Source organism: Podarcis melisellensis, assembly GCF_964234715.1.
Source record: "Podarcis melisellensis genome assembly, chromosome: 17".
Classification (NCBI taxonomy): domain Eukaryota; kingdom Metazoa; phylum Chordata; class Lepidosauria; order Squamata; family Lacertidae; genus Podarcis; species Podarcis melisellensis.
In genome coordinates, this window is record NC_138534.1 from 19,014,310 (window position 1) to 19,037,968 (window position 23,659).

The 23,659-nt window shown below is 46.0% G+C and overlaps 1 protein-coding gene across 1 annotated transcript in view; it reads left to right on the top strand.

Annotated features, from left to right (window-relative positions):
- Nucleotides 1-23,659, top strand: part of MUSK (muscle associated receptor tyrosine kinase) — a 54,884-nt gene that overhangs the window by 9,092 nt on the left and 22,133 nt on the right. Inside the window, exons 3-8 of the mRNA XM_081893558.1 lie at nt 405-556; nt 1,408-1,535; nt 1,672-1,813; nt 8,596-8,720; nt 14,800-14,959; nt 23,238-23,271. Of these exons, the coding sequence (XP_081749684.1) occupies nt 405-556; nt 1,408-1,535; nt 1,672-1,813; nt 8,596-8,720; nt 14,800-14,959; nt 23,238-23,271 (741 nt within the window). The remainder of the gene's footprint in view (nt 1-404; nt 557-1,407; nt 1,536-1,671; nt 1,814-8,595; nt 8,721-14,799; nt 14,960-23,237; nt 23,272-23,659) is intronic.

The following is a 23,659-nucleotide window of genomic DNA, read 5'->3' on the forward strand; positions in this document are numbered from 1 at the left end:
TCAAAGCCAGCACTTTGAATTGGGTGAATAAACCATTTTTTCTTCACGTCACGATGGTCTCTGCCATGTCTTCAGTTCTTCAAAGGAGCACAGATCCAGTGTGATTACCTGGGACCCCATGGGTTCTTGCCACTGCAAGAGAGAGGAGCAGGCACCCAGCATTTGTAACCAACTTAGGCTCCACAGCTATTTTTCTGCCAGTTATTACTCCCCACCCTAAGTTTGTATTTGCTGGTGCCGCACATTAATTTCCACACATTTTTGAAAAAAAAAGAAAATAGGTGTACGCCTATTTCACATATGTGAATGTGATAAGCCCACATTTCACAACAAGTGAATAAGCTCAGGTCTGCAACATGCATCTTTTAAAATGCCCCTTTAATGCACTTAAATGTATTTTTCAGGTTCTTTGACACACGGTATAGCATAGAGAAAAATGGGCAGCTCCTGACCATTCTGAGTGTGGAGGAAAGTGATGATGGAGTCTATTGCTGCACTGCAAACAATGGCGTAGGGGTTCCAGCAGAAAGATGTGGTGCATTGCAGGTGAAAATGAGTGAGTATACACCCGCCATACTGAACGTATAGTTGGCTTTGTTCTCACATGAAAAAGAAATGGCGCTGTGAAATTTTCCATTGTGAACTTTAAAACGTTTTTTCCCCGGAGCGTTTTTTTATAGCTGTGTAGATGCAGCCTATGTCTCAGTCTATTTCTGCCCTTGGGATGCATCTGTGATTTGGGTCATGGTTATGAATTGCTCATAGCTGTGGCAGTTGCCTCATGAGACACCCAACTTCGGGGATGTGTAGTCAGGATAACTTACAGTGAGCCAGTGTAGTGTAGTGGTTAAGAGCGGTAGCCTCATAATCTGGTGAACCGGGTTCGATTTCCCGCTCCTCCACATGCAGCTGCTGGGTGACCTTGGGCTAGTCACACTTCTCTGCAGTCTCTCAGCCTCACTCACCTCACAGACTGTTTGTTGTGGGGGAGGAAGGGAAAGGAGGGTCTAGAATGCTTTCTAAAGGCACCATGTCAGCCAGCTGCCATTCTGGTTCTGCCTCCTTGTCTCCCATTATTTCCCAACTTTTCCCTCATCTGCCTCTGAGCTGTGACCTCCCTCAAACCCCTGTTGTAAATCTATACTGTCTCCCTCTTCCTCCTCCCTGGAAGGTTCAGCCTGGGGAGGCAATTTCCACCATTCCTCCCCTGCCCAGTCCCTGACAGGGGTTTAGGGAAAGCTTTGTTTCTGCTCTGAACTATAAGAAAGTGAATGTACCTATAGCACAAATAGTGAGAGTAAAACAGGGCTGTTGTCTCCCCCACCCTCCTTGTTATAGTCTTACTTGACTTTTGATTATGTGTCAGCTATCGCTATCTCCATCTCATTTTGACCTTTTTCGTTTTAGAACCCAAAATAACCCGCCCACCTTCCAATGTGAAAGTAATAGAAGGCCTGAAGGCTGTTCTTCCATGCACTACGATGGGGAACCCCAAACCTTCAGTATCGTGGATCAAAGGAGAAAATGTTATAAAGGTGAGCAACCTGTTTCAGGTGTGAGTGGTGGCTCTGGGTTCAAAATACCCTTATTAACCCATCGTCTGAAAGCTCCTTAGCCCTGGTGTAAAGCAAATCCCTTCCTTTCTCACTCTGGGCCTTTTTTTTGTGGCAGGAAAATGCTCGGATTGCTATTCTTGAATCAGGCAACTTGAGGATTCATAATGTTCGAAGAGAAGACAGTGGTCACTATTGGTGTATGGCAAAGAACAGCCTTGGGACGGCATACTCAAAGCCTGTAACTTTGGAAGTGGAAGGTGAGTGATCCATAATAATAATAACGTCACTAACACGCCACATAATCATATTAGCAATGATACGTAATCACACGGTCTGAAAAGAACTGAATATGCTGTGAGATGCGGGTAGTGCTGAGGTCTAAACCACAGAGCCTAGAATTTGCCAATCAGAAGACTGGTGGTTCGAATCCCTGCAACGGGGTGAGCTCCCATTGTTCGGTCCCAGCTCCAGCCAACCTTGCAGTTCGAAAGCACGTCAAGTGCCAGTAGATAAAAAGGTACTGCTCCAGCGGGAAGGTAAATGGTGTTTCCATGCACTGCTCTGGTTCGCCAGAAGCAGCTTTGTCATGCTGGCCACATGACCTGGAAGCTGTCTGCAGACAAACGCCGGTTCCCTTGGCCAGTAAAGCAAGATGAGCGCTGCAACCCCAGAGTCGTCCGCGACTGGACCTAACGGTCAGGGGTCCCTTTACCTTTTATGCTGTGAGAACAATGACAGAGATAGAAGCAAACACACCTTATGGGTAATATATAAGTGGAACCAGAATCAGCAATTTCTAGGCAGTAGCCATTGGCTTTTGTCTCTCTAAATGAGCCTTCATGTCCTCAATCCAATATTCATTGGCAGAACTTTCTGACTGTAGCTGGGGAGGAAGCATTTTGAGGTCCATCTTGGGCACTCTGCCATGTTGGACCCCTGGTGACTACAGTGGTACCTTGGTTATCAAACTTAATCCATTCTGGGAGTCCGTTCAACTCCTGAAACCATTCAAAAACCAAGGTTGGGCTTCCGATTGGCTGCAGGAAGTTCCTGCACTCAAGCGGAAGCCACATCGGACCACTGCAGAGAGGCCTGGCGTCGCTCAGCCCCTCACAATTAGGGAGCTCAGCTCCTTTCCCCCATACTTTGGGGGAGGTGAAGTAAGGTGTCTCCAGCCCCATAGGAGCTGGAGCCTATGATCACCACCCAACCAACCACGACTGCTCTCAGTCCTCTCTTCTTCAGGCTTAACATAAATATGCCTACATTTACAAAAAGAAGATTTTTTTTTATTTTTATGGTACTTCCAGCTGTGACTACTTTCCCCTGTGCACAATCATCCATATTTGATAATGAGTATACCAACTAACCTTGCCCATCTCTTTTTAATACTTTCCTATAGATTATTATTATTATTATTTGAAGTTGGCAGCACTTTTACAACAATTTATTTGCTTCTAACGGGACGCAGGTAGCGCTGTGGCTTAAAGCCTCAGCGCCTAGGACTTGCCGATCGAAAGGTCGGCGGTTCGAATCCCTGCGGCGGGGTGCGCTCCCGCTGCTCGGTCCCAGCGCCTGCCAACCTAGCAGTTCGAAAGCACCTCCGGGTGCAAGTAGATAAATAGGGACCGCTTACCAGCGGGAAGGTAAACGGCGTTTCCGTGTGCGGCTCTGGCTCGCCAGAGCAGCGATGTCACGCTGGCCACGTGACCCGGAAGTGTCTCCGGACAGCGCTGGCCCCTGGCCTCTTAAGTGAGATGGGCGCACAACCCCAGAGTCTGTCAAGACTGGCCCGTACGGGCAGGGGTACCTTTACCTTTTTATTTGCTTCTAAATGTCCAAAATATTCAAATTCTGAGCACTATGTCCTTGATACATTCCTCCCCCGCACTTAAATGATTTCTTAATTTATAAAACTGCCACTAATGGGGACGGTCTGCTTCAAAATAATCTCTTTAATTCACTCCGACTAATGCACAGACTGTTCTGCACTATGTTGCAAAATCGTACAAATACAACACTTCACCAGAAGGGTTTATCTGTTTGCAGTACTGGAATGCTCATTCTAAATAAACAATGACAAAAGAGATACAGACTAAAGGCCTTAAAAGTCTTCTGCAGATGTTCCAAACTTGCATTGCTCCCCCCCTTAAGGAATTATGATATTTTAACACAGCTCCTGCTTTAATTCTCCCTCCTATCAAAATTAAGCATTGCACTTAAGATGCGGTCATGGTAGTAAGTAATTTGGTAGGTTATTTAAAAATAAATATAAATAAATTGTGGCATATGCAGGGTTTGTTTGTTTGGAGAACTTGGAACATTCATCTCTTTTATCAATTTCTTTGTTGTGCAGTTCTTAATGAGAGAAATGCAACAGACGGAGGTATTTTCAGACCATGTGTGCTGTGTTTTAGTGATTATAGCATTAATGATCTTTGCAGTGGCAATATTCCAACCCGTCAACTCTGTTTGGTTGATGACACTAACAACAGCTCAATGGAACTGATGGAGGAAAGAGGACATACGAGAAATTTGGCATGGGCGAATCTTGCAAGCCACTGTATACTCGGTAGAACCCAATTAATCAAAGACGATTTAATCTAAACACCACATTGCACAAGTTCATTCTGTGCGTTCACTGTGTATTCACCCCCACAGAGCAGTATAAATGTAACCTCGCGTGGCTGGCATACCCATTTATCCAAATTTCCAATTATCTGAATGATTTGGAAGTCAGCCAGGATAAATGGCTGCGCGTAACTCATTGGGAAATGGCTCCCCCTCGCACACGCAATCTGCATGGTTTAACAAAGTGCATGTCTTAAACAGGGGCCTTTGTAACAATTATGATGATGCATGTGGGTGTCACAAAGCTGTGGCAGTCTCAGAAACTCACGGTCATCCGCAGGACTGTGCTTTCTGTTAAGTTGTGGGTGAACATATCAGATGACACAGCGATTCTTCAAACAGCTCTTGTTTATTCACAGGCCAGGCCAGAACTGAACTGAAGGGTTCAGTCAGCCTGCTTATATAGAGCTCCAGTACAACGTAACTGAAACAATTTTCTAAAACTAACCAATCACTGAACGTCACTTTCGATCCCTTATTTGCATAACTATCTACGGTATCTCTTTGCTGGCCCAGGGTGAGAACTTCAGTACATAACACTTTCCACATTACAAAATCCAGAGAAACTAGAGAACTCGTTGGGCTTAGTCTAGTGTGCAACAAAAAGCAAAGTCTGTGTGAAAAGGACTTGATATGTGGGCATGACTGATGGCACCTAAATGACTTCAGCAGATCTTGAAAGCTAAAATCCCCCCCCCCCCTGCTTAATCATTAGTCCTTGGCAGGGGACATGCAAGAACTGCAACCTTCACAATGAAGCTCAGAGGAAGGAGAAGGTCCTTCAGCTTCCTCTTCTCTGGACCATGTAATGTTTCTTGACTGTCATGTTTCTTCTCATGCACCCAAGTCGGCCCCGAATTCCTTGCTTAGGGGAGTTAGATAAATGTCCACAATAAACTTGAGGGCAAGTCGCTTCTCAAGTGGTCCACTGTGTATCTCCAAACCCTCATTTGCTGTGTTAACAGAATGTTGGGCTTGGAACAGGGGGAGGTTTTCTGTATGTGGAAATTGGCAGTGAGAGGGTACTTAATATTTCCCACGCGAGCCAGTTCTTCCCCCGAAAGGGCTGCATCTGGTTATTTTTGCCCCCTCAGCTGGGCTTGATTTCCGTGCTGGAGACCAGTAAGGAAAAATAAATCCATACAGCCTGGGGTGCATTTGCAGGGGAGAATAATTAGTGTTGGTGGAAACTGGTATCCCCTAATGTGCACTGGTTCTTTCTTTGTCCAAGGAGATCCTTGGAAGACTATGATGGTATTTAAATGTCATAAATATATTAAATGTTATTGGAGATACGAGGAAAATACTGTGTCCTGTGTCTTCATTTCACATGGGGGAGGGGACGTGCTTTCGAACTGCTAGGTTGGCAGGAGCTGAGACCGAGCAACGGGAGCTCACCCTATCACGGGGATTCGAACCGCCGACCTTCTGATCGGCAAAGCCCTAGACTCTGTGGTTTAACCCACAGCACCACCCACGTCCCATGGTGGTCTATAAATCTCATAAATAAATTAAATGATAATAATAACTTCCCTGTGGAAGCCCACTCTTTAATACTGAATCAGAGCAAATAGCAATCCACGAAAACCCGAATTGCTACAGTGTTAAAGAGTAGGTTTTCCTAGGGAAAGGCGCAGGGCAAAATAAACAAGGAAACAACCAACCAACAGCAACGCTCGGACTCAGAGCTTTAAAGTGCAAACCTGTGCCTAGAAACCGCAGGGCAAAAGGGATGAATGGAGAAGCCCACAGTCTTGAGACATCTTTAAAACAATTATTACGGTGTACTATTTCCTGGACTTGAGTCATCAGATGCTCTCGACAGCTGAGCCAACAGACTTGGCTTACCTTTAACTTTATACATGCGGCTAAAGGCTCCTTTACGTGCACAGAACAAAGTCTGGCATGAAAAGAACTTCCTCCCTCATTTCCTTAGGAAGGTAATTCGAACACATCTTATCCTTCCATGCACTTGCCCTTAGGGATTTGCTGCTGCGAATATAGAAATGAGTCGTTGTATTACATGGGTTTTCTACAGGGACGCCAGACAAAAATTCTTCACATTTTGTTTCGGTCTCTGTATTATGGATGTGTCTAAAGAGGTTTCTTCTGATAAAGCGTGTTCTCCATAACAGAGAGCACGTGTTGCGGTTGGGGGATACAAGCCACCCAGTTGTTGCTGGGCAGATTTGGATAAATCCCAAGCAACAAGTGGTTAAAATTGGGTTGCTGGGGAGTTTTGATTGTTGCCAATTTGGAGGAGGGGTCAGAGTCCTTAAATACAGGACGCCCAACGCTGGGCGTCCTCTTGGCTGTTTTGCACCGGATCACCCGCCCACCCTCCCTTTAATGGGGGGAGGGGTGTTTCTTGATCGCTTGACCTTGCTATGCCTGTCATGGGGTCGTCTGCCTTGGTGCAGGGGCTTGGTAGGAATTTTGCCATCTGGCTGATTGGCTGGTGCCATTTGGTTTTTGCCTACTGCGTAGCAAATCGTCACAACTTGTAAGGTTGGTGGTTAGGCATTGGTTATAATTGGTTGGTGGAGGGGTAAGTGCCTACCCCTCCAATGGTGGTGCGGAAAGGGAATTCCGTTAAAGGAATCCAGGGACTTGCCATTCTTTTCGTCCTTGTCCCTGGCATCGGACTTGGGCCGTGCAAGCCCCACAGGAACATGAGGGTGAGAAGTGAGGCACTGAGGCCCAGCTTCATTTTCTCACCCAATACTTGTTTCCCACGCTGGCTTCCGTTGGAATCCGGAAGTCAGTTCTGTCCCTGGGGCAAGGACAGATAGTCATAACCTAAGCAACCATTTTTTGTATTTGAATAAAGTTGTGGCCAAAATTATGCCAAAAACCTTAAACAAAAATTTGATGTGTGATGTGTGAATTTTTTGGGAGGGGTGGCATTGTGGGACTCAACACGCAATCTACTGGTGGAATACATGCAGTATGATTCCCCACCACTAAATGAATCTGCAGCCTATTTGATTTAGAGGGGCTGGCTTGATTCTGTAAGGCGGAGAAGAAGAATGTCTGCTCCTCCAGATCAGGGCAGTCTAGCACACATCCCAAGGGCCACCTGTGGCGCTTGAAGCCTTTTCTGGCTTTTGCCTGCTCAAGCAGTAAAAAATGTAAAAAGAATAATAGAATCATAGAGTTAGAGTACCCCAAGAATCATCGAGTCCAACCGCTTGCAATGCAGGAATATGCAGCCTTCCCATATGGAGATCAAATTTGCAACCTTATCAGCACCAAGCTCTTACTGGCTGAGCTATCCAAGCATGACTGGGGATGCAATTTGTATAATTTATTCATGCAACAGAAGCCAGCTTTTTGACACAGTATGATAGATAGTTTTGTTATTTCTTTTGTGGGGGGTGCATAATTCTGTGTACATAATTCTGTGTACAGGACTGTAGAAAACACACACACAGTGCACCCTCTGGTTACATACTGCTCTGGTTACGTAACTTTCAGGCTACGAATGCTGCAAACCCAGAAGTGTATTCTTCTGGGCTTTGCCGCGTGCGCATGCACAGAAGTACTCTATCACGCGTGCATAGAAGAAGGCCTCTGGTTATGGATCTTTTGGGGTGCGCATGGACCCCCAGAATGAATTAAATTCATAACCAGAGGGTCCACTGTATATGCGCAAAAGTACAACAAACAGAGGGACACGGGTGGTTCTGCGGGTTAAACCACAGAGCCTAGGATTTGCTGATCAGAAGGTCGGCGGTTCAAATCCCTGGGACGGGGTGAGCTCCCGTTGCTCGGTCCCTGCTCCTGCCAACCTAGCAGTTCGAAAGCATGTCAAAGTGCAAGTAGATAAATAGGTACCGCTCCAGCGGGAAGGTAAACGGCATTTCCATGCACTGCCAGAAGTGGCTTAGTCATGCTGGCCACATGACCCAGAAGCTGTACACTGGCTCCCTCAGCCAATAAAGTGAGATGAGCGCTGCAACCCCAGAGTCAGCCACGACTGGACCTAATGGTCAAGGGTCCCTTTACCTTTACCTTTTACAACAAACTGACACGTTGGTAGTGGCACCCTGCCTGTGGATGAATACCCTATCAGATGTCAAAGAGATAAGCAACTGTTTAACTTTTAGAATACATCTGAAGACAGCCCTGTTTAGGGAAGTTTTTAATGGTTGATGGTGTATTGTGTCTTTATTATTTTGTTTGGAACTGCCCACAGTGTCTAGGGCAACCCAGTCAGATGGGCAGCAAATAAATATTGTGATTATGATGATGCTTGTTTTTTTGCTTTCAGTAATGATTTGGTTTTAACCCCGGATTAGCTTGACTTTCAGCTGTTTGATGTGCTTTCCGACAGAGAAATCCCCAGAGTTTTGACCAGTGGCTGACCATGAATATTAACCACAACTTTGTCTTCTTCCATATATAGTTTTCGCCCGAATCCTGAAAGCTCCCGAATCCTACAACGTCAGCTTTGGCTCTGTGGTGACGCTGCGATGTGCAGCAACAGGCATTCCAACCCCTACGGTGACATGGCTTGAAAATGGAAAAGCCGTAAGTGTTTTTGCAGTTGCTGGGAACATGTGTGGTTCTTCAGCTGAGGTCTGCAGGCCACATGCTGTCAGCTGGACCTTGAGGAGGCCGGGGAGTAAAAAAGGAAACACGCAAGAAAATGCCAAAGGCTTTTTGAAATATACTCTGAGTCGAGAGTGGATTTCATGCTCTTTATTCAGCTCATAGTGGTGAGGAGGAATGAATGTTTCCCCAAAATATCTGCTTTATAGACATTATCTACACAATGGGCTGCATGTGATTGGCTAATTCCAGGATTCTCCTGTAGGCCAATCAGGTTGTGGATTCACTTCCACCTGGAGCTGGATTGGGTGGCTCCTGGAGACCAATCATACTGCTGCATTGTTGTGTGTGTGTGTGTGTGTGTGCGTGCGCGCGCGCGCGCGCACACAGGTTTAACTCAGGGGGTCTCCCAGTTCAGCCAGTAGAGGATGAGATCCTTACTCAAGTATGTGCTCTGTGGAGCAAGTTAGCTACCACATTGGGACTGTTGTAAACAAAAATCTGCCCTTTTCCCCTTATGGGGTATCCAAGAGCCCATATAGAGTCCTTACGTAGGTTCCCTACTGGTAGGAGAAAATAACAGAGGCCAACCAGAGAATATTGAAAAGCAAAGCAGCTAGTAAGCCTGATCTTTACTGATCTGTTGCAACAGGGTGCTCCCCTCACACGGAGGAAAGGAAGAGGAACCCAGAACAAAGGTGTGCCTGCCCTTATATAGAAATTTTAAATTCCCAGGCCTGGAGCTTCAGACCACCCCTCCATACATCATAAAGACATCACAGAAAGGGTGTAACCCAAGACCACCCACCCCAGATACATCATACCTACATCACAGAAAAGGCGTTCTACAGCAGAAATCTGAGTGCGTTGTTTATCTCGTCTGATAGGTTACCTGTTAATGCTCACTTGATTGGATACCCTGTGGAGCCTGGCCAGTCTTTTGTAATGATAAATACTTAGTTCCTGAGCCAGGTCACAGGCTCATCCTAATCAAACACAGAGAGACATACCCTTAAGACAGGATTTGTGAAGGAAAAGACAATGGGGAGGCTTTTCCATTTTCCTTTGACCTTGCAGAGAAAACATTTGGTCAGTTTGGGAATCAAAAATGGTTCCAGGTCTGCCTTCCTGTGCTGATCTATGTACGTGCTTGGTTGGTACATTTATGAACATTTATTATATATCTAAGCCTTTAAATTATTATCACAGCATGAATATAAGCCATACCCAAATAAAAGCCACACCTTTAAACTTGAATGGGGGGAAAGAAAAAAAGGAAAAAAACGCGAATATAATTATCTGGGCTTGGCTTCCCGGGAGGAGGGTCTGCAGCTGGGCATGCAAAGATATGCCCTCTTTTAGCGATGCTCAGGCTCAAGTGCTGATCATTCTGCAGCTGAAACTGCACCACCCACCCACAAGAGTGCAGAAGTACAAACAATCATTGAGGGAGGGGTAAACTAACTGGGCATAAAGAAGCCCCATGAGAATATACTCAGGGGCCACATAATAAAGGTAAAGGGACCCCTGACCATTAGGTCCAGTCGTGACCGACTCTGGGGTTGCAGCGCTCATCTCGCTTTATAGGCAGAGAGAGCCAACCTACAGCTTCCAGGTCATGTGGCCAGCATGACTAAGCCACTTCTGGTGAACCAGAGGAGCGCACGGAAACACCGTTTACCTTCCCGCCGGAGCGGTACCTATTTATCTACTTGCACTTTGACGTGCTTTCGAATTGCTAGGTTGGCAGGAGCAGGGACTGAGCAATGGGAGCTCACCCCGTCACGGGGATTTGAACCGCCGACCTTCTGATCGGCAAGTCCTAGGCTCTGTGGTTTAACCCACGGCGCCACCCACATCCCTAGAATACACACAGAATACCGCGTGTCTATTGGAGGTGGGGAAATAGAAAATGAGATTGATGGGGATTGAATGGAGTGAAAGCGAACATGGCTTGCTGGAACTCTGAACAGGAGCACTTTGCCCTGCAACCTTCTGTTGCAGTCCCCACTTGCACTTCCTTAATTTTGTTGAACTTTGTTATCAGTTACAAGGCATTGCTCTCTCTCTCTCTGGAAGGAATGCTACGAACTGAGTGCATGGGGACCCACGATAGGAAAGTATCAGCTTTCCTGCCAAAGTACTGCTCTCTGCATTCTTTTCGTCAGTGGAATGGGTGTAAAACTGGATCTGAATTTGTAGCCTAAATATATACTTGATCTTGTCTCAAGTTTAATTCCTAAATTGATTTATTTTTATTTTTTTAAGGATTAAAAAAAAGTGATTTCTTGAGAGTGAGTGACAGGATTTTTGTACGAAATAAATTGTCATAATTTACCAGGGTCTCACATTTCAAGTTGAAAAGCTGCCCGGACTTAAAAATGCAGTCCCTTGCAATGTTCACGAGGTTTCCTGCAGCTATTTTCTCCTCGTTTCCACAGTGCAAATGGCAAAGAGTGCAGCACTTAACTGTCTTTCAAGCTGGTCTGAAGTTAGCTGTGCCAAGGCAGTAAGGGATTGTTATTACCTAATGGGAGCTTGGCGACAGCTTGCCCCTAGAACTGAAGCTCTTTTCAATTCTCCCTGCGTTTATTTCCCTGTCCCTGTGAATTCTATCAGCGAACGTGGCAAGGAAAGTCTCCTTGGCTGTGTGGTCCAGGCTGAGAGCGAAGCCTTCTGACTCAGCCTTCCGAGTTCTCACATTTCCTTTCCAAAATCTGTAGCCAGGACGGAAAGCCACACACACACAAATTTCCCTGACTTGACAGGGTCCCTTTAAGACGAAGAGGAACAGAAGGAAAAGGAAAGGAAGTTTGAGGGGCCATGTTGGCGCTACCAACTGCCCGTTCTTAGGTGTTAAAAAAAAAGGGCCAAAGTCAAGAAATTATCACATTGCAGAATAGAGGTTTTTAAGGTCAGAAGTAAAATCTCTCACTGCCTCCATTTCTTCCCCTTCTATTTGCCAGGAGGTGATGGGACCAGTGGCCATGATGTTAGTTTTTTTGATGTTGAGCTTCAGACCATATTTTGCACTCTCCTCTTTCACCCTCAATAAAAGGTTCTTTAATTCCTCCTCACTTTCTGCCATCAAGGCTGTGTCATCTGCATATCTGAGGTTGTTGATGTTTCTTTCAGCAATCTTAATTCCGGCTTGGGATTCATCCAGTCCAGCCTTTCGCGTGATGAATTCTGCATATAAGTTAAATAAGCAGGGAGACAATATACAGCCTTGTTGTACCCCTTTCCCAATTTTGAACCAATCAGTTGGCATGACTAAACAACTAAACAACAACAACAAGGTCAGAAGGCCTATACCTCCATTGCTCCCGCTGATTATTCTCTATCCAATTCTCTCTCTCTCATCAGTGACCACTCCCCACATTAAATGGGGGGCATCCTTTGCTTTTCCGGGTCACCTTCAAAGGTTGCCCCACATAGAGCACATTGCAGTAGTCCAAGCGGGAGATGACCAGAGCATGCACCACTCTGGCATGCAGCCAAAGATATGAGGGCCATCTTCAAATATCTTAAGGGCTGTCACATGGAAGATGGAGAAAGCTTGTTTTCTCCTGCGCTGGAGGATAGAACTCAAACCCATGGCTTCAAGTTGCAAGAAAGGAGATTCTGACTAAACATCAGGAAGAACTTTCTGACACAGATAGGTAGCCGTGTTGGTCTGCCATAGTCAAAACAAAAAAAATTCCTTCCAGTAGCACCTTAAAGACCAACTAAGTTAGTTCTTGGTATGAGCTTTCGTGTGCATGCACACTTCTTCAGATACACTGAAACAGAAGTTTCCAGACCCTTCTATATAGTGAGTGGACTATATAGTGGGTTGGACTAGATGATCCTTGGTGTCCCTTCCAACTCTATGATTCTGTAAATCTGGATCTGGTCCATATGTTGTCATATGTTGTCATATGTTGTCATACGTGTGGAGGAAAACCTTAAACACATTGCAGAGTTCACCAGAGTTCCCAAAAATAGACCAGAGGCAATAGTCATAGCTGTCAACGTTTCCCTTTTTTAAATGTTTCCCTTAATCCGAATAGGATTCCTCGCAGGAAAAGGGAAAAGTTGACAGCTATGGCAATAGTGCTTCATTCAACAGAGCTTTACTTGTGCTGAAGGCAAATGTAGTGTAATGGTTATCAAATCCAATACAATGAGGTTTGGCTCAGTCCATACAAAATCCAGTTGCAGCATTTATAAACTTAACTCACAATAAGACTAAACCTTAGCACTAAGCATCCTATGTACAGAAACAGAAACACCACACCAGAAAGGAAAGAGAGAGAAGAGAAAAGGTAAAAACCCAGGCTCCTTCTGGCCTATATTTATAGTCACCATGACCTCACTTGAGAGAAAACTAATTTAAAGCAGCTGTACTCAGCTTCTCTGAAGGTATAACCCAAACAATCATTAGCCCTTCTGCCCCTGCTTCTCTCATACAGAGAAACCTCTAGTAGCTTCTAGAATTAATCAGAATAGGAAAGCATCAGAAAGATCTTTACACATGAGATCAATACTTTCTGCACTAAGAAATGCAATCTGACACACATGTCTCGCTGAAAGAGCATCATTGACCTCCTCCTTGACTTCAGGGAAATCTGCCTTTATCCTACGGCAAATAAGGAAAAACAGTTTAAACCTGGGACTTTATTAAATCTGGTGCATTTGCCTCTGACACTATAGCACCTCAATGAACTCAATCAGAACTGGGTTCATGACCTTGAGGAAATTGCTTCTGTACACTAAATCCAGAGAAGTGATTTCTGACTAAAAGAACGACCTGGTTAAATATTTCGCTCAAAGAAATATTTGGACAGAAACGGGAAACCTGACAACCTGTGGATTAATTGACACCGGCCCTTTGTCACCAGACCAACTTCTGGCTTGTTCCCAGTATTTGTACAAGCATGCCTATTAATGTAGGAAATATGTGCTCCTAATGAAAGCGAACAAGTGGCTCTAAATGCTGGTGTGAATCAGAGCAGGGTATACAATATCAGTGTTAAATCACTGGCTCTTCAACACCTTCTCCCTTATTCGTTTCCTAGGCAAGAGAGACACATTAATGTACTAATATTACAGGTTTAAATCATTGGTCCTAACCTCACAGTCCATGTCCCCCCTTTGCAAGCACGTTGGTTATTTATAATTAAAAACAGTCGTCGTCTACCATGCTACATATGAAGGGACCATGAGAGTAATCTAGTCCGACCCCCAGCAATGCAGGAATCTTTTGCCCAACATGGGACTCAAACCCACGACCTTGAGATTAAGAGTCTTGTGCCCTATTGACTTTTTAAGTTGCTAATAATAATAATAATAATAATAATAATAATAATAATAATAATAATTTATTTATACCCTGCCCATCTGGTTGGGTTTCCCTAGCCACTCTTGGTGGTCTTAAACAAAATATTAAAAATACAATAAAACACCAAACTTTAAAAACTTCCCTAAACAGGGCTGCCTTCAGATGTCTTCCAAAAGTCAGATAGTTGTCTATTTCCTTGACATCTGATGGGAGGGCGTTCCACAGGGAGGATGCCACTACCGAGAAGGCCCTCTGCCTGGTTCCCTGTAACTTCACTTCACTGAGGGAACCACCAGAAGGCCCTCGGCGCTGGACCTCAGTGTCCGGGCTGAACGATGGGGGTGGAGACGCTCCTTCAGGTCTACTGGGCCGAGGCTGTTTAGGGCTTTAAATTGTGTTTGGAAATGTACTGGGAGCCAGTGTAGGTCTTTCAGGACCTCAGAAGATGATCTCAGGGACCGCGTAGGTTCATAGGGGAAGAGGCAGTCCTTGAGGTATTGTGGTCCTGAGCCATTTAAGACTTCATAGGTCAAAACCAGCACTTTGAATTGGGCCCAGAAACTAATTGGTAGCCAGTACAGTCAGACCAGGATCGGTGTAAAATGCTGAAACCATCTTGCTCTGGTGAGCAACCTGGCTGCTGAATTCTGTACCAGCTACACTTGTTTTGCTTCTATATTCTGATGACCTGTGGTTTTTACGCAATACATCTGAACCGTCGCTCATTTGTTTTAGGTCTCAGCAGGATCCATCGTCGAAACCGTCAAAGACCGAGTGATCGATTCCAGGTTGCAAGTCTACGTCACCCGGCCGGGTTTGTTCACCTGCATAGCTACGAATAAGCACAGCGAGACTTATGGCACAGCAAAAGCCGCAGCCACTATCAACGTATCAGGTGTGCTTTTCGAGAAAGAGGCACTTGCGGGGGAATCAAATGTCCTTTAACTTCTGCCTGGGGTTTCGCTCACACACAGAGAGAGACCTCATAGAAAGTTGAAGGGCTTGGCTTCCTTGTAATTTGCAGCAGGATAAATTTGATCTAGGAGTGCACCTCATTCCCGGCTGTTTCTTCCTATATTATTACACTTCAGAGGTTGGCACAGCTATAATTTCCGACATATTTGCTGCCGTCCTGGTTACGGTGTCCCAAGACACTCTGTAAACTCATCCAGGAGAAGGAAGTGAGGAAGCACTATATTAATATCACCTAACAGCCATGTGAAAATAGTTCAGGGAGGCATGAACATCTTGAGTATTACTTACATGAAGGAAAGTACTTTCCAAAGGAAAGTACAGTGGTACCTCGGGTTAAGTACTTAATTCGTTCCGGAGGTCTGTTCTTAATCTGAAACTGTTCTTAACCTGAAGCACCACTTTAGCTAATGGGGCCTCCTGCTGCTGCCGTGCCACCGGAGCATGATTTCTGTTCTCATCCTGAAGCAAAGTTCTTAACCTGAGGTAATATTTCTGGGTTAGCGGGGGCTGTAACCTGAAGCGTATGTAACCTGAAGCGTATGTAACCTGAGGCACCACTGTATATGGAATACCAAAGTGTTCAGGAAAAATTTTGTGTTTTCTCTCCCCCCCCCCCCCCGCCGTTTCTCATTCTGCTCACAATGTGTACAACACGACAAGGTGCAAAAATCACGTCGAGATTACTTTGATCTTGTGTGTGGTCTTCATTTATTTGTTATTTGTCCTTCGCCAAATGCTCCTAGTAACACACACACACACACCTGCCCCCTGTCAATGCCACAATTCAAGTTAAGGCTGAATAAAATAATGAAATAAAGCCAACATCAGAATGACCAGGCAGAGCTGCAGAGCACAGCAATGCAGAGGCAGAGAAGACATCCGCTTGACCAAAGGCCTGGCTAAAGAAGTGTGTCTTGACCAGTCCCTGAAAAGCATGCAGTGATGGTGCAAGACGCACCTCAGAGGGAAGGGCAGTCTACAACTTGGAGGGGCCACCGCAGAGAAGGCTGTGCCTGCTCAAACCCACAGAGCGTGGCAGCATCAGTAGCTGGGCCTCGTCTGCTGACCCATGCAGCTCAATATAGGAGGAGGCACCACTTCAGATAGTTTTCTGAACAGTGATAAAAGACGACAACTTGCATAGCTCCCCTAACTTCTGCTGGGAGGAGTGAGGCAGCAGTGCAAATGTATTGCCCTGACCTCCCTGCTGGTGAGCAACGGGAAGGTAGCATAGTGCCAGGGCCGTCTTAAGCATATCTGGCGCCATGGTTCAAAGACCCCTCTGCCCACCCCCCCCACCCCCGTTTCCCAGAATTGTCGACCTTTTCCTAAGCCTCTGCGGGTATCGCTCTCTTCCCGCAGAGGCCTGGGAGGCAAGCTGCACACCCGCCAGCCATATGGTTGATGGGGCACAGCTGGCGGGCATGCAGGGAAAGGGGATGCTACCGGCAAAGCCACACAGCTCTCCCACTCACTGGGGCGTCCCTGAGAGGCCAGCGCCCTGGCGCAACGCACCACTAAGCCCAATAGGAAAGACGGCTCTGCATAGTGCCTTCACCGCCCATGGCAAGCTGCTTCTGCTCATGGCAGCTTTCTGTGTAGGCCAACCTTTTCGGTTGCAACCCTAGAGATGCTTACTTGGGAGTAAGTACTATCAAACTTAATGTAGAGTTACTTCTGAGTAGATGTGGCGAGAACCGGGCTGCTTAAAGCCTTGTTGATATCCAGTACCACCCCTTATCTGGTTTGCTTTAAACCAGGCAAGGCTAATAATGTCTGTATTCTCTGCCCCTTTCTCCCAAAACTGATGTGGGAGACAGACAATCGGATCCCTTTTCCAATTTGCTCAGCGGGCATCACACAAACTGTTGTGGAAGTGAACCGAAGGGGGAAATAGACAAACAGAAAATGCTTTGGGAGGGTTTTCTGTTTTTGCCCCTATGGGACTCCTCATCCAGCTAGATTCCTGTTTCGGAAGCTTGCTTCTGTGCCTCTATGCCTGTAACCAAATCAAGAGAACAATTTCTCCAAAGGGGAGGGGCGAAACTAGGCTTCATTTCACCCAAGTGAAAGACCCAGTTTGACTCATATACAGTGCCAGATTTACGTATAAGCTAAACAAGCTATAGCTTAGGGCCCCACTCTCTTGGGGGGCCCAAAAAAATTTACATTTCCAAAATATAAGATAAAAAGCAAATGAAATAAAAGCTACAGACAGCAACAGTGTTTTGTGTTGTGTAGGCTCCTATGATATAAGTCAGGCATAGGCAAACTCCAGCCCTATAGATGTTTGGGATTCCAATTCCCATCATCCATGGCCACTGGTCCTGTTAGCTAGGGATGATGGGAATTGTAGTCCCAAACATCTGGAGGGCTGGAGTTTGCCTATGCCTGATGGGCCCTGCCTGCTAGCCCGCTCCCTAAATTATCACTGGTTTGCTCATTTCTATATATAGGGTACCTACGTTCTACATGGACTGGTTGCAGGGCAACATGGGCAAATGGCTTGAGATAACTATTAGGTCCATAAATTACCATATAGCATATATTCAACACAAGAAACAGCAACAATTTGTTGCTGACAAAGGACAGCTGGACATATAATGGGCCCCATTACCTTCAGTAGCTTTGGGCCTCATCAAACTGAAATCTGGCCCTGCTCACATACACTGCACATTTGTGTACACAGGCAGGAGCCTCAGTGGTGCCCCTCTGAAGTCTTCACCCAGGGCATAAAAACCTGGTTAGCCCCCCTGCCCTCCCCCTCCCCAACCACTTGTCTCCTTGATCCTTGCCCATCCTGGCTTATAAAAGCTAGCCAGGAAGGATTGGCGATGGACTTCGTGGGGTGGTGAATGCTTCCCTCCGTGAGGGAGCCTTCCCAGACCTGCTGAAAGAGGCGGTTATTAAACCGCTTCTTAAAAAACCATCTTTAGATGCAGCCACGATGGCCAACTATCACCCAGTCTCAAACCCTCCATTCTTGGGCAAGGTGATTGAGCGAGTGGTTGCCAAACAACTCCAGGCACGCCTGGAAGAAGCGGACCATTTGGATCCCTTCCAGTCGGGATTCAGGCCTCATCATGGGACTGAAACTGCCTTGGTCGCACTGGTTGATGATCTCCGGCAGGCTAGGGACAAAGGTGAGAGCTGTTTCCTAGTTTTGCTGGATCTCTCAGCGGCGTTTGAGACCATCGACCATAACATCCTTCTGGACCGTCTTGAGGGGCTGGGAGCTGGGGGCACTGTCTACAGTGGTTCTGCTCCTTCCTCCTGGGCCGTGTTCAGAAAGTGGTGGGGGGGGATGAGTGTTCAGACCCCTGGGCTCTCACTTGTGGGGTGCCTCAGGGTTCTGTCCTCTCCCCCATGCTTTCAGGAGGTGGGTGTTCATCAGTATGCGGATGATACCCAGCTCTACCTCTCTTTTAAATCAGAACCAGTGAAGGTGGTGAAGGTCCTGTGTCTGGAAGCGGTTGGAGGATGGATGGCGGCTAACAGATTGAGGTTGAATCCTAACACGACAGAAGTACTGTTTTTGGGGGACAGGAGGCGGGCAGGTGTGGAGGACTCCCTGGTCCTGAATGGGGTAACTGTGCCCCTGAAGTACCAGGTGTGCAGGTGTACCTGGGAGTCATTTTGGACTCACAGCAGGTGTGCAGGTGTACCTGGGAGTCATTTTGGACTCACAGCTGTCCATGGAGGCACAGGTCAAATCTGTGTCCAGGGCAGCTGTTTACCAGCTCCATCTGGTACGTAGGCTGAGACCCTATCTGCCTGCGGACTGTCTCGCTAGAGTGGTGCATGCTCTGGTTATCTCCCGCTTGGACTACTGCAATGCGCTCTACGTGGGGCTACCTTTGAAGGTGACTCGGAAACTACAACTAATCCAGAATGCTGCAGCTAGACTGGTGACTGGGGGCGGCCGCCGAGACCATATAACACCGGTCTTGAAAGACCTACATTGGCTCCCAGTATGTTTCCGAGCACAATTCAAAGTGTTGGTGCTGACCTTTAAAGCCCTAAACGGCCTCAGTTCAGTATAGCTGAAGGAGCGTCTCCACCCCCATCATTCAACCCAGACACTGAGGTCCAGCACCGAGGGCCTTCTGGCAGTTCCCTCATTGCAAGAAGCAAAGCTACAGGGAACCAGGCAGAGGGCCTTCTCGGTAGTGGTGCCCGCCCTGTGGAACGCCCTTCCAGCAGATGTCAAAGCGATAAACAACTACCTGACATTCAGAAGACATCTTAAGGCAGCCCTGTTCAGGGAAGTTTTTAACGTGTGATATTCTACTGTATTTTTGGTTTCTATGGAAGCCGCCCAGAGTGGCTGGGGAGGCCCAGCCAGATGGGCGGGGTATAAATAATAAATTATTGTTATTAATAATAATTATTATGGCACTATCCGAAGGTATTTTTATTCTCTTCCCTCCCCTTAGAAACTTAAGAGAAAAACGCTATTCCAAGCTTTATTTGTGTAAAGATGCAAATCTATTTTGCACTGGCCGTTTCACCTCTCTTTCTCTCTCTTTCCTCCTCTCACTCCCTCCAACGCAACTGCTTCTTCGGATGGACCTCACGCTTGCGCTATTAGAATGGAGGTAAGGGTCACCTGGGGGTGGATTTTGTGTGACAAAAGATTGTGTGACACGAACAGGGCACATGGAACCACCTGCCAAGCAGGTCACAGACCTTTTCCTGCTAGGGTAGAAATTAAGAATATCGGAACAGAGGAAGCTGCCTTACACGGAGTCAGACCTTTGGTTCCTCTAGCACATGCATAGGCAAACTAAGGCCTGGGGGCCGGATCCGGCCCAACCGCCTTCTAAATCTGGCCTGCAGATGGTCCAGGAATCAGCGTGTTTTTACATGAGTAGAATGTGTGCTTTTATTTAAAATGCATTTCTGGGTTATTTGTGGGGCATAGGAATTCATTCATTTCCCCCCCCCCCAAAAAAAAATATAGTCTGGCCCCCAGCAAGGTCTGAGGGACAGTGGACCGGCCTCCTGCTGAAAAGGTTTGCTGACCCCTGCCACATCATTGGGTTCATTGACAAGCTCACCATGATTTCAGACAGGTTCTCCTCCTTGGATGATGCTAGGAGTGCTCCACCCATTATATGGGAAATGTGCGGCTGCTCTTAAAAGCAACAGCCACAATCTCCTTCTCATCTCGCGTCTGAAATGCCTGATGTGAAACCATCCCATTGTGAGTTACCCCACTCAGGGGCGTAGCAAGGGGGATGCAGTAGGTGCGGCCCGCCCATAGCTGTCAACTTTTCCCTTTACTTGTGAGGAATCCTATTCGGAATAAGGAAATTTCCCCTTTAAAAAAAGGGAAACATTGACAGCTATGGACCCACTCCAGGTGTCCCCACTGAGGGGGGTGACAAAATGGCGGGCGGCACAAACCGCTGGGCCTGTGCAGCGGACCCGAGCCAAGCGTCTTGGGTACCCACAGGCTCCACTCTGTCTGTCCGCTGCCTCCCCACCTGCTGTAGGGCGTCTGAGGCCCTGTGGCGTGCCCTGTCCCTATGGGCACCACACACCCTATCCCTGTGGGTGTCATGCGCCCCACACCGCCCCTCCCTAAGGGCACCGCGTGCCCCATCCCTATGGGTACTGTGTGCCCCACCCCACCCCTATGGGTGGTTCACCCTGGCCCTGGGTGCGCCACCACAGATGCCAGAGAAGATTCCTCCACCACTGACCCCACTCTTGCTAACGGCAGTCTGTGGAGTGAAGGGTTTTAGGGTGTGACGAATTATAGGAAGCAGCAGAAAGGTGAAATTCCCATCACCACTTGGCAAAGGGAGGAAACAAGAAGCTTGCAAAGTGGTAACAATGCACGAGATTGTAAGTTACCGATTGGTATTCGCTCATTTGCAAACTCCTTCTAAGCCTCTTAAACCAACAGCGTTTGAATGATGGAAGGGATTAGGCTCCCTTTGGTTTCGAGCTAATATGTTTTGATTGTTATAGCAACCCATTGCTGTTGTTGGAGAATACAAGTCAAGCCAGCATCAAATGTATTTGTTTTTAGCCGTAAGCTATTGCAGAGCTCTGGGTAAAAGCAGAGGTAAGAATCAAAGTAAAACAAATACAGAATCCGACCAAAATAAAAACGAAAACACCAGCATTGCAAGACCTAATCTTGATACAGAGACCCAAAATGAAATGGCACCAGATTAATCAAACCATATGGATCTTGACAATATCTAAGCACATTTCAGTCACAGCCAGGGCAAAAGTTGTGGATTGTGTGCCTCTTTTCAGTGCAAAGATTGTATGGGATCTCCTAGCAACGACTGTATGAAGAATTTGACTGGATCTAAAAAAAGGGAAACACATTTTTCAGTCTCAGGTTGATAATGTCAGAAAAGACTAAGATGCAACCTTAGTGTTGGCCAAAATAAACTAATTATGCATCTCTTACCTTTTTTAAAAAATCCAGTTTTGTAATTGCTGCCTTAAAACTGATAGAACAAAAGCAAATAATTCATGGAAAAACCTTCAGGATGAATCATCTTTCTAATCTTCCGAAAGCATGTCATTTGTTTAACTGAACTTGATTGGATCTGTTCCATTAAACAAACATTTGAGAGCATGTCTTCAGGAATTTTCAGTTACATAAACCAACAAGTTGAAAAAACTATTAAGTACACACTTTGTTCTGCCTAAAATATGCCGACTTGAGTCCTTAAATAAAACTCAAGACATGCTGTTACGAATACTTAGGATAGTTGTAAAGATCTTATTCTGAAAAGATTCAAAGTTGATAGATCCATGTCGTTTTACCAGCACACCATTCTTGTTGGCATTTAAAATTTAGGCGACATATTGTTACAATGATTTTTTATATTATTATTAAGCCACACTTCTATAACAGAACAAGGTACTACAGTGTAAAAGGAAGAGACATCAGTAAAATTAATTCAATGAATGCAAGCGCTGCATTTGTGTGCATGTATCATTCATGAAAAGGGACTGAGCTACACACAGGAGAAACATTAATCTTGGCTCGTCTGCTATGTCCACGGGGACATTGCACTGCTATCAGGTTACTGTCGTGATGAATCACTTCCTTTTCTGCAAACACGAGCAAAAATTTTTAATCCAACCCTGATCGTATCCCAGAAGAAATGGAGTCAAGGGAGAAAGTTGCAACCTTGGTATGGAATGCTGAAAAAGAGAGAGGGAGAGAAAAAAAATCAGTGTCCCTACAGCTGGAAAGCATATTTACACATATTGAGTGTTGGCGAAACCTTGAGTCATCTTGTCAATGGCAGGCAGCTCACATGCTTCAAGCAAATAAGTTGGTGATGGAAGTCAGCCGAGGGAAGGAAATATTTTAACAGAGGTGCAGATAGCTCCTTTGGCATTTCCTAATATTTGGGACTGATATAAACTGAACTCTGTGACCCTTGTGCAATGATGATGATGATGATGATGATAATAATAATAATAATAATAATAATAATAATAATAATAATAATTTATTATTTATACCCTGCCCATCTGGCTGGGCTTCCCCAGCCACTCTGGTCGGCATCCAACAAATATTAAAATACAGTAATGCATCAAACATTAAAAGCTTCGCTAAACTGGGCTGCCTTCAAATCTCTTCTAAAAGTCTGGTACAGTGGTACCTCAGGTTAAGAACTTAATTCGTTCTGGAGATCCGTTCTTAACCTGAAACTGTTCTTAACCTGAAGTACCACTTTAGCTAATGAGGCCTCCCACTGCCGCCGTGCTGCCGGAGCACGATTTCTGCTCTCATCCTGAAGCAAAGTTTTTAACCCTAGGTACTATTTCTGGCTTAACAGAGTCTGTAGCCTGAAGCATCTGTAACCCAAGGTACCACTGTAGTTGTTTTTCTCTTTGACATCTGGTGGAAGGGCATTCCACAGGGCGGGCGCCACTACCGGGAAGGCCTGGTTCCCTGTAACTTGGCTTCTCGCAGTGAGGGAACCGCCAGAAGGCCCTCGGCGCTGGACCTCAGTGTCTGGGCAGAACGTTGGGGGTCAAGACAGAACGAACAGCAATCATGCTTCTAGTTAGGTATGATCCTCCTGGCTTTACTTTAATGTTGATTTGGTGAGACAATGAAGAGACCCATCTTTGAATTTCCATCTTCAACGCTCCCTTGCTCTATAACCAGTTAGGCTTCAAAATGCCTTTTCTCTTCCTCTTTGCCTTAGAAACAGCCTCTCCCATTAGCCTTCACACATACAAGTAACATGCAGAGAGTGGAAGGGGCTTACCTGTGCTGGCCCCACCCACCCCCAAAGTCACTGTCCTTGCTGGCTTCACCAACAGCAATAAAATAAAATAAAATGTACCGAAGATAGAGGTAAAAACGTAACTATAGCAAATACATTTTGGGGGTTTACATAAATAATCAAATAATCGATCTTATTCTAATTGCCCCTGCTAAAAACTTTGCAGTTTTTGCTGTCACCTGATCATCTTGATCTGCTAAGAGAAAGGACACCGTAACAGTGGTTGAGCAACCCAGCATGGACCACAGTAGAGGGGTAATAGCCTCACTCCTCAAATCTTTATAAAGACTGCAAGCCAGAAGGACATTAGCCACAGACTCAGTACTGCCAGCTCCACAGGG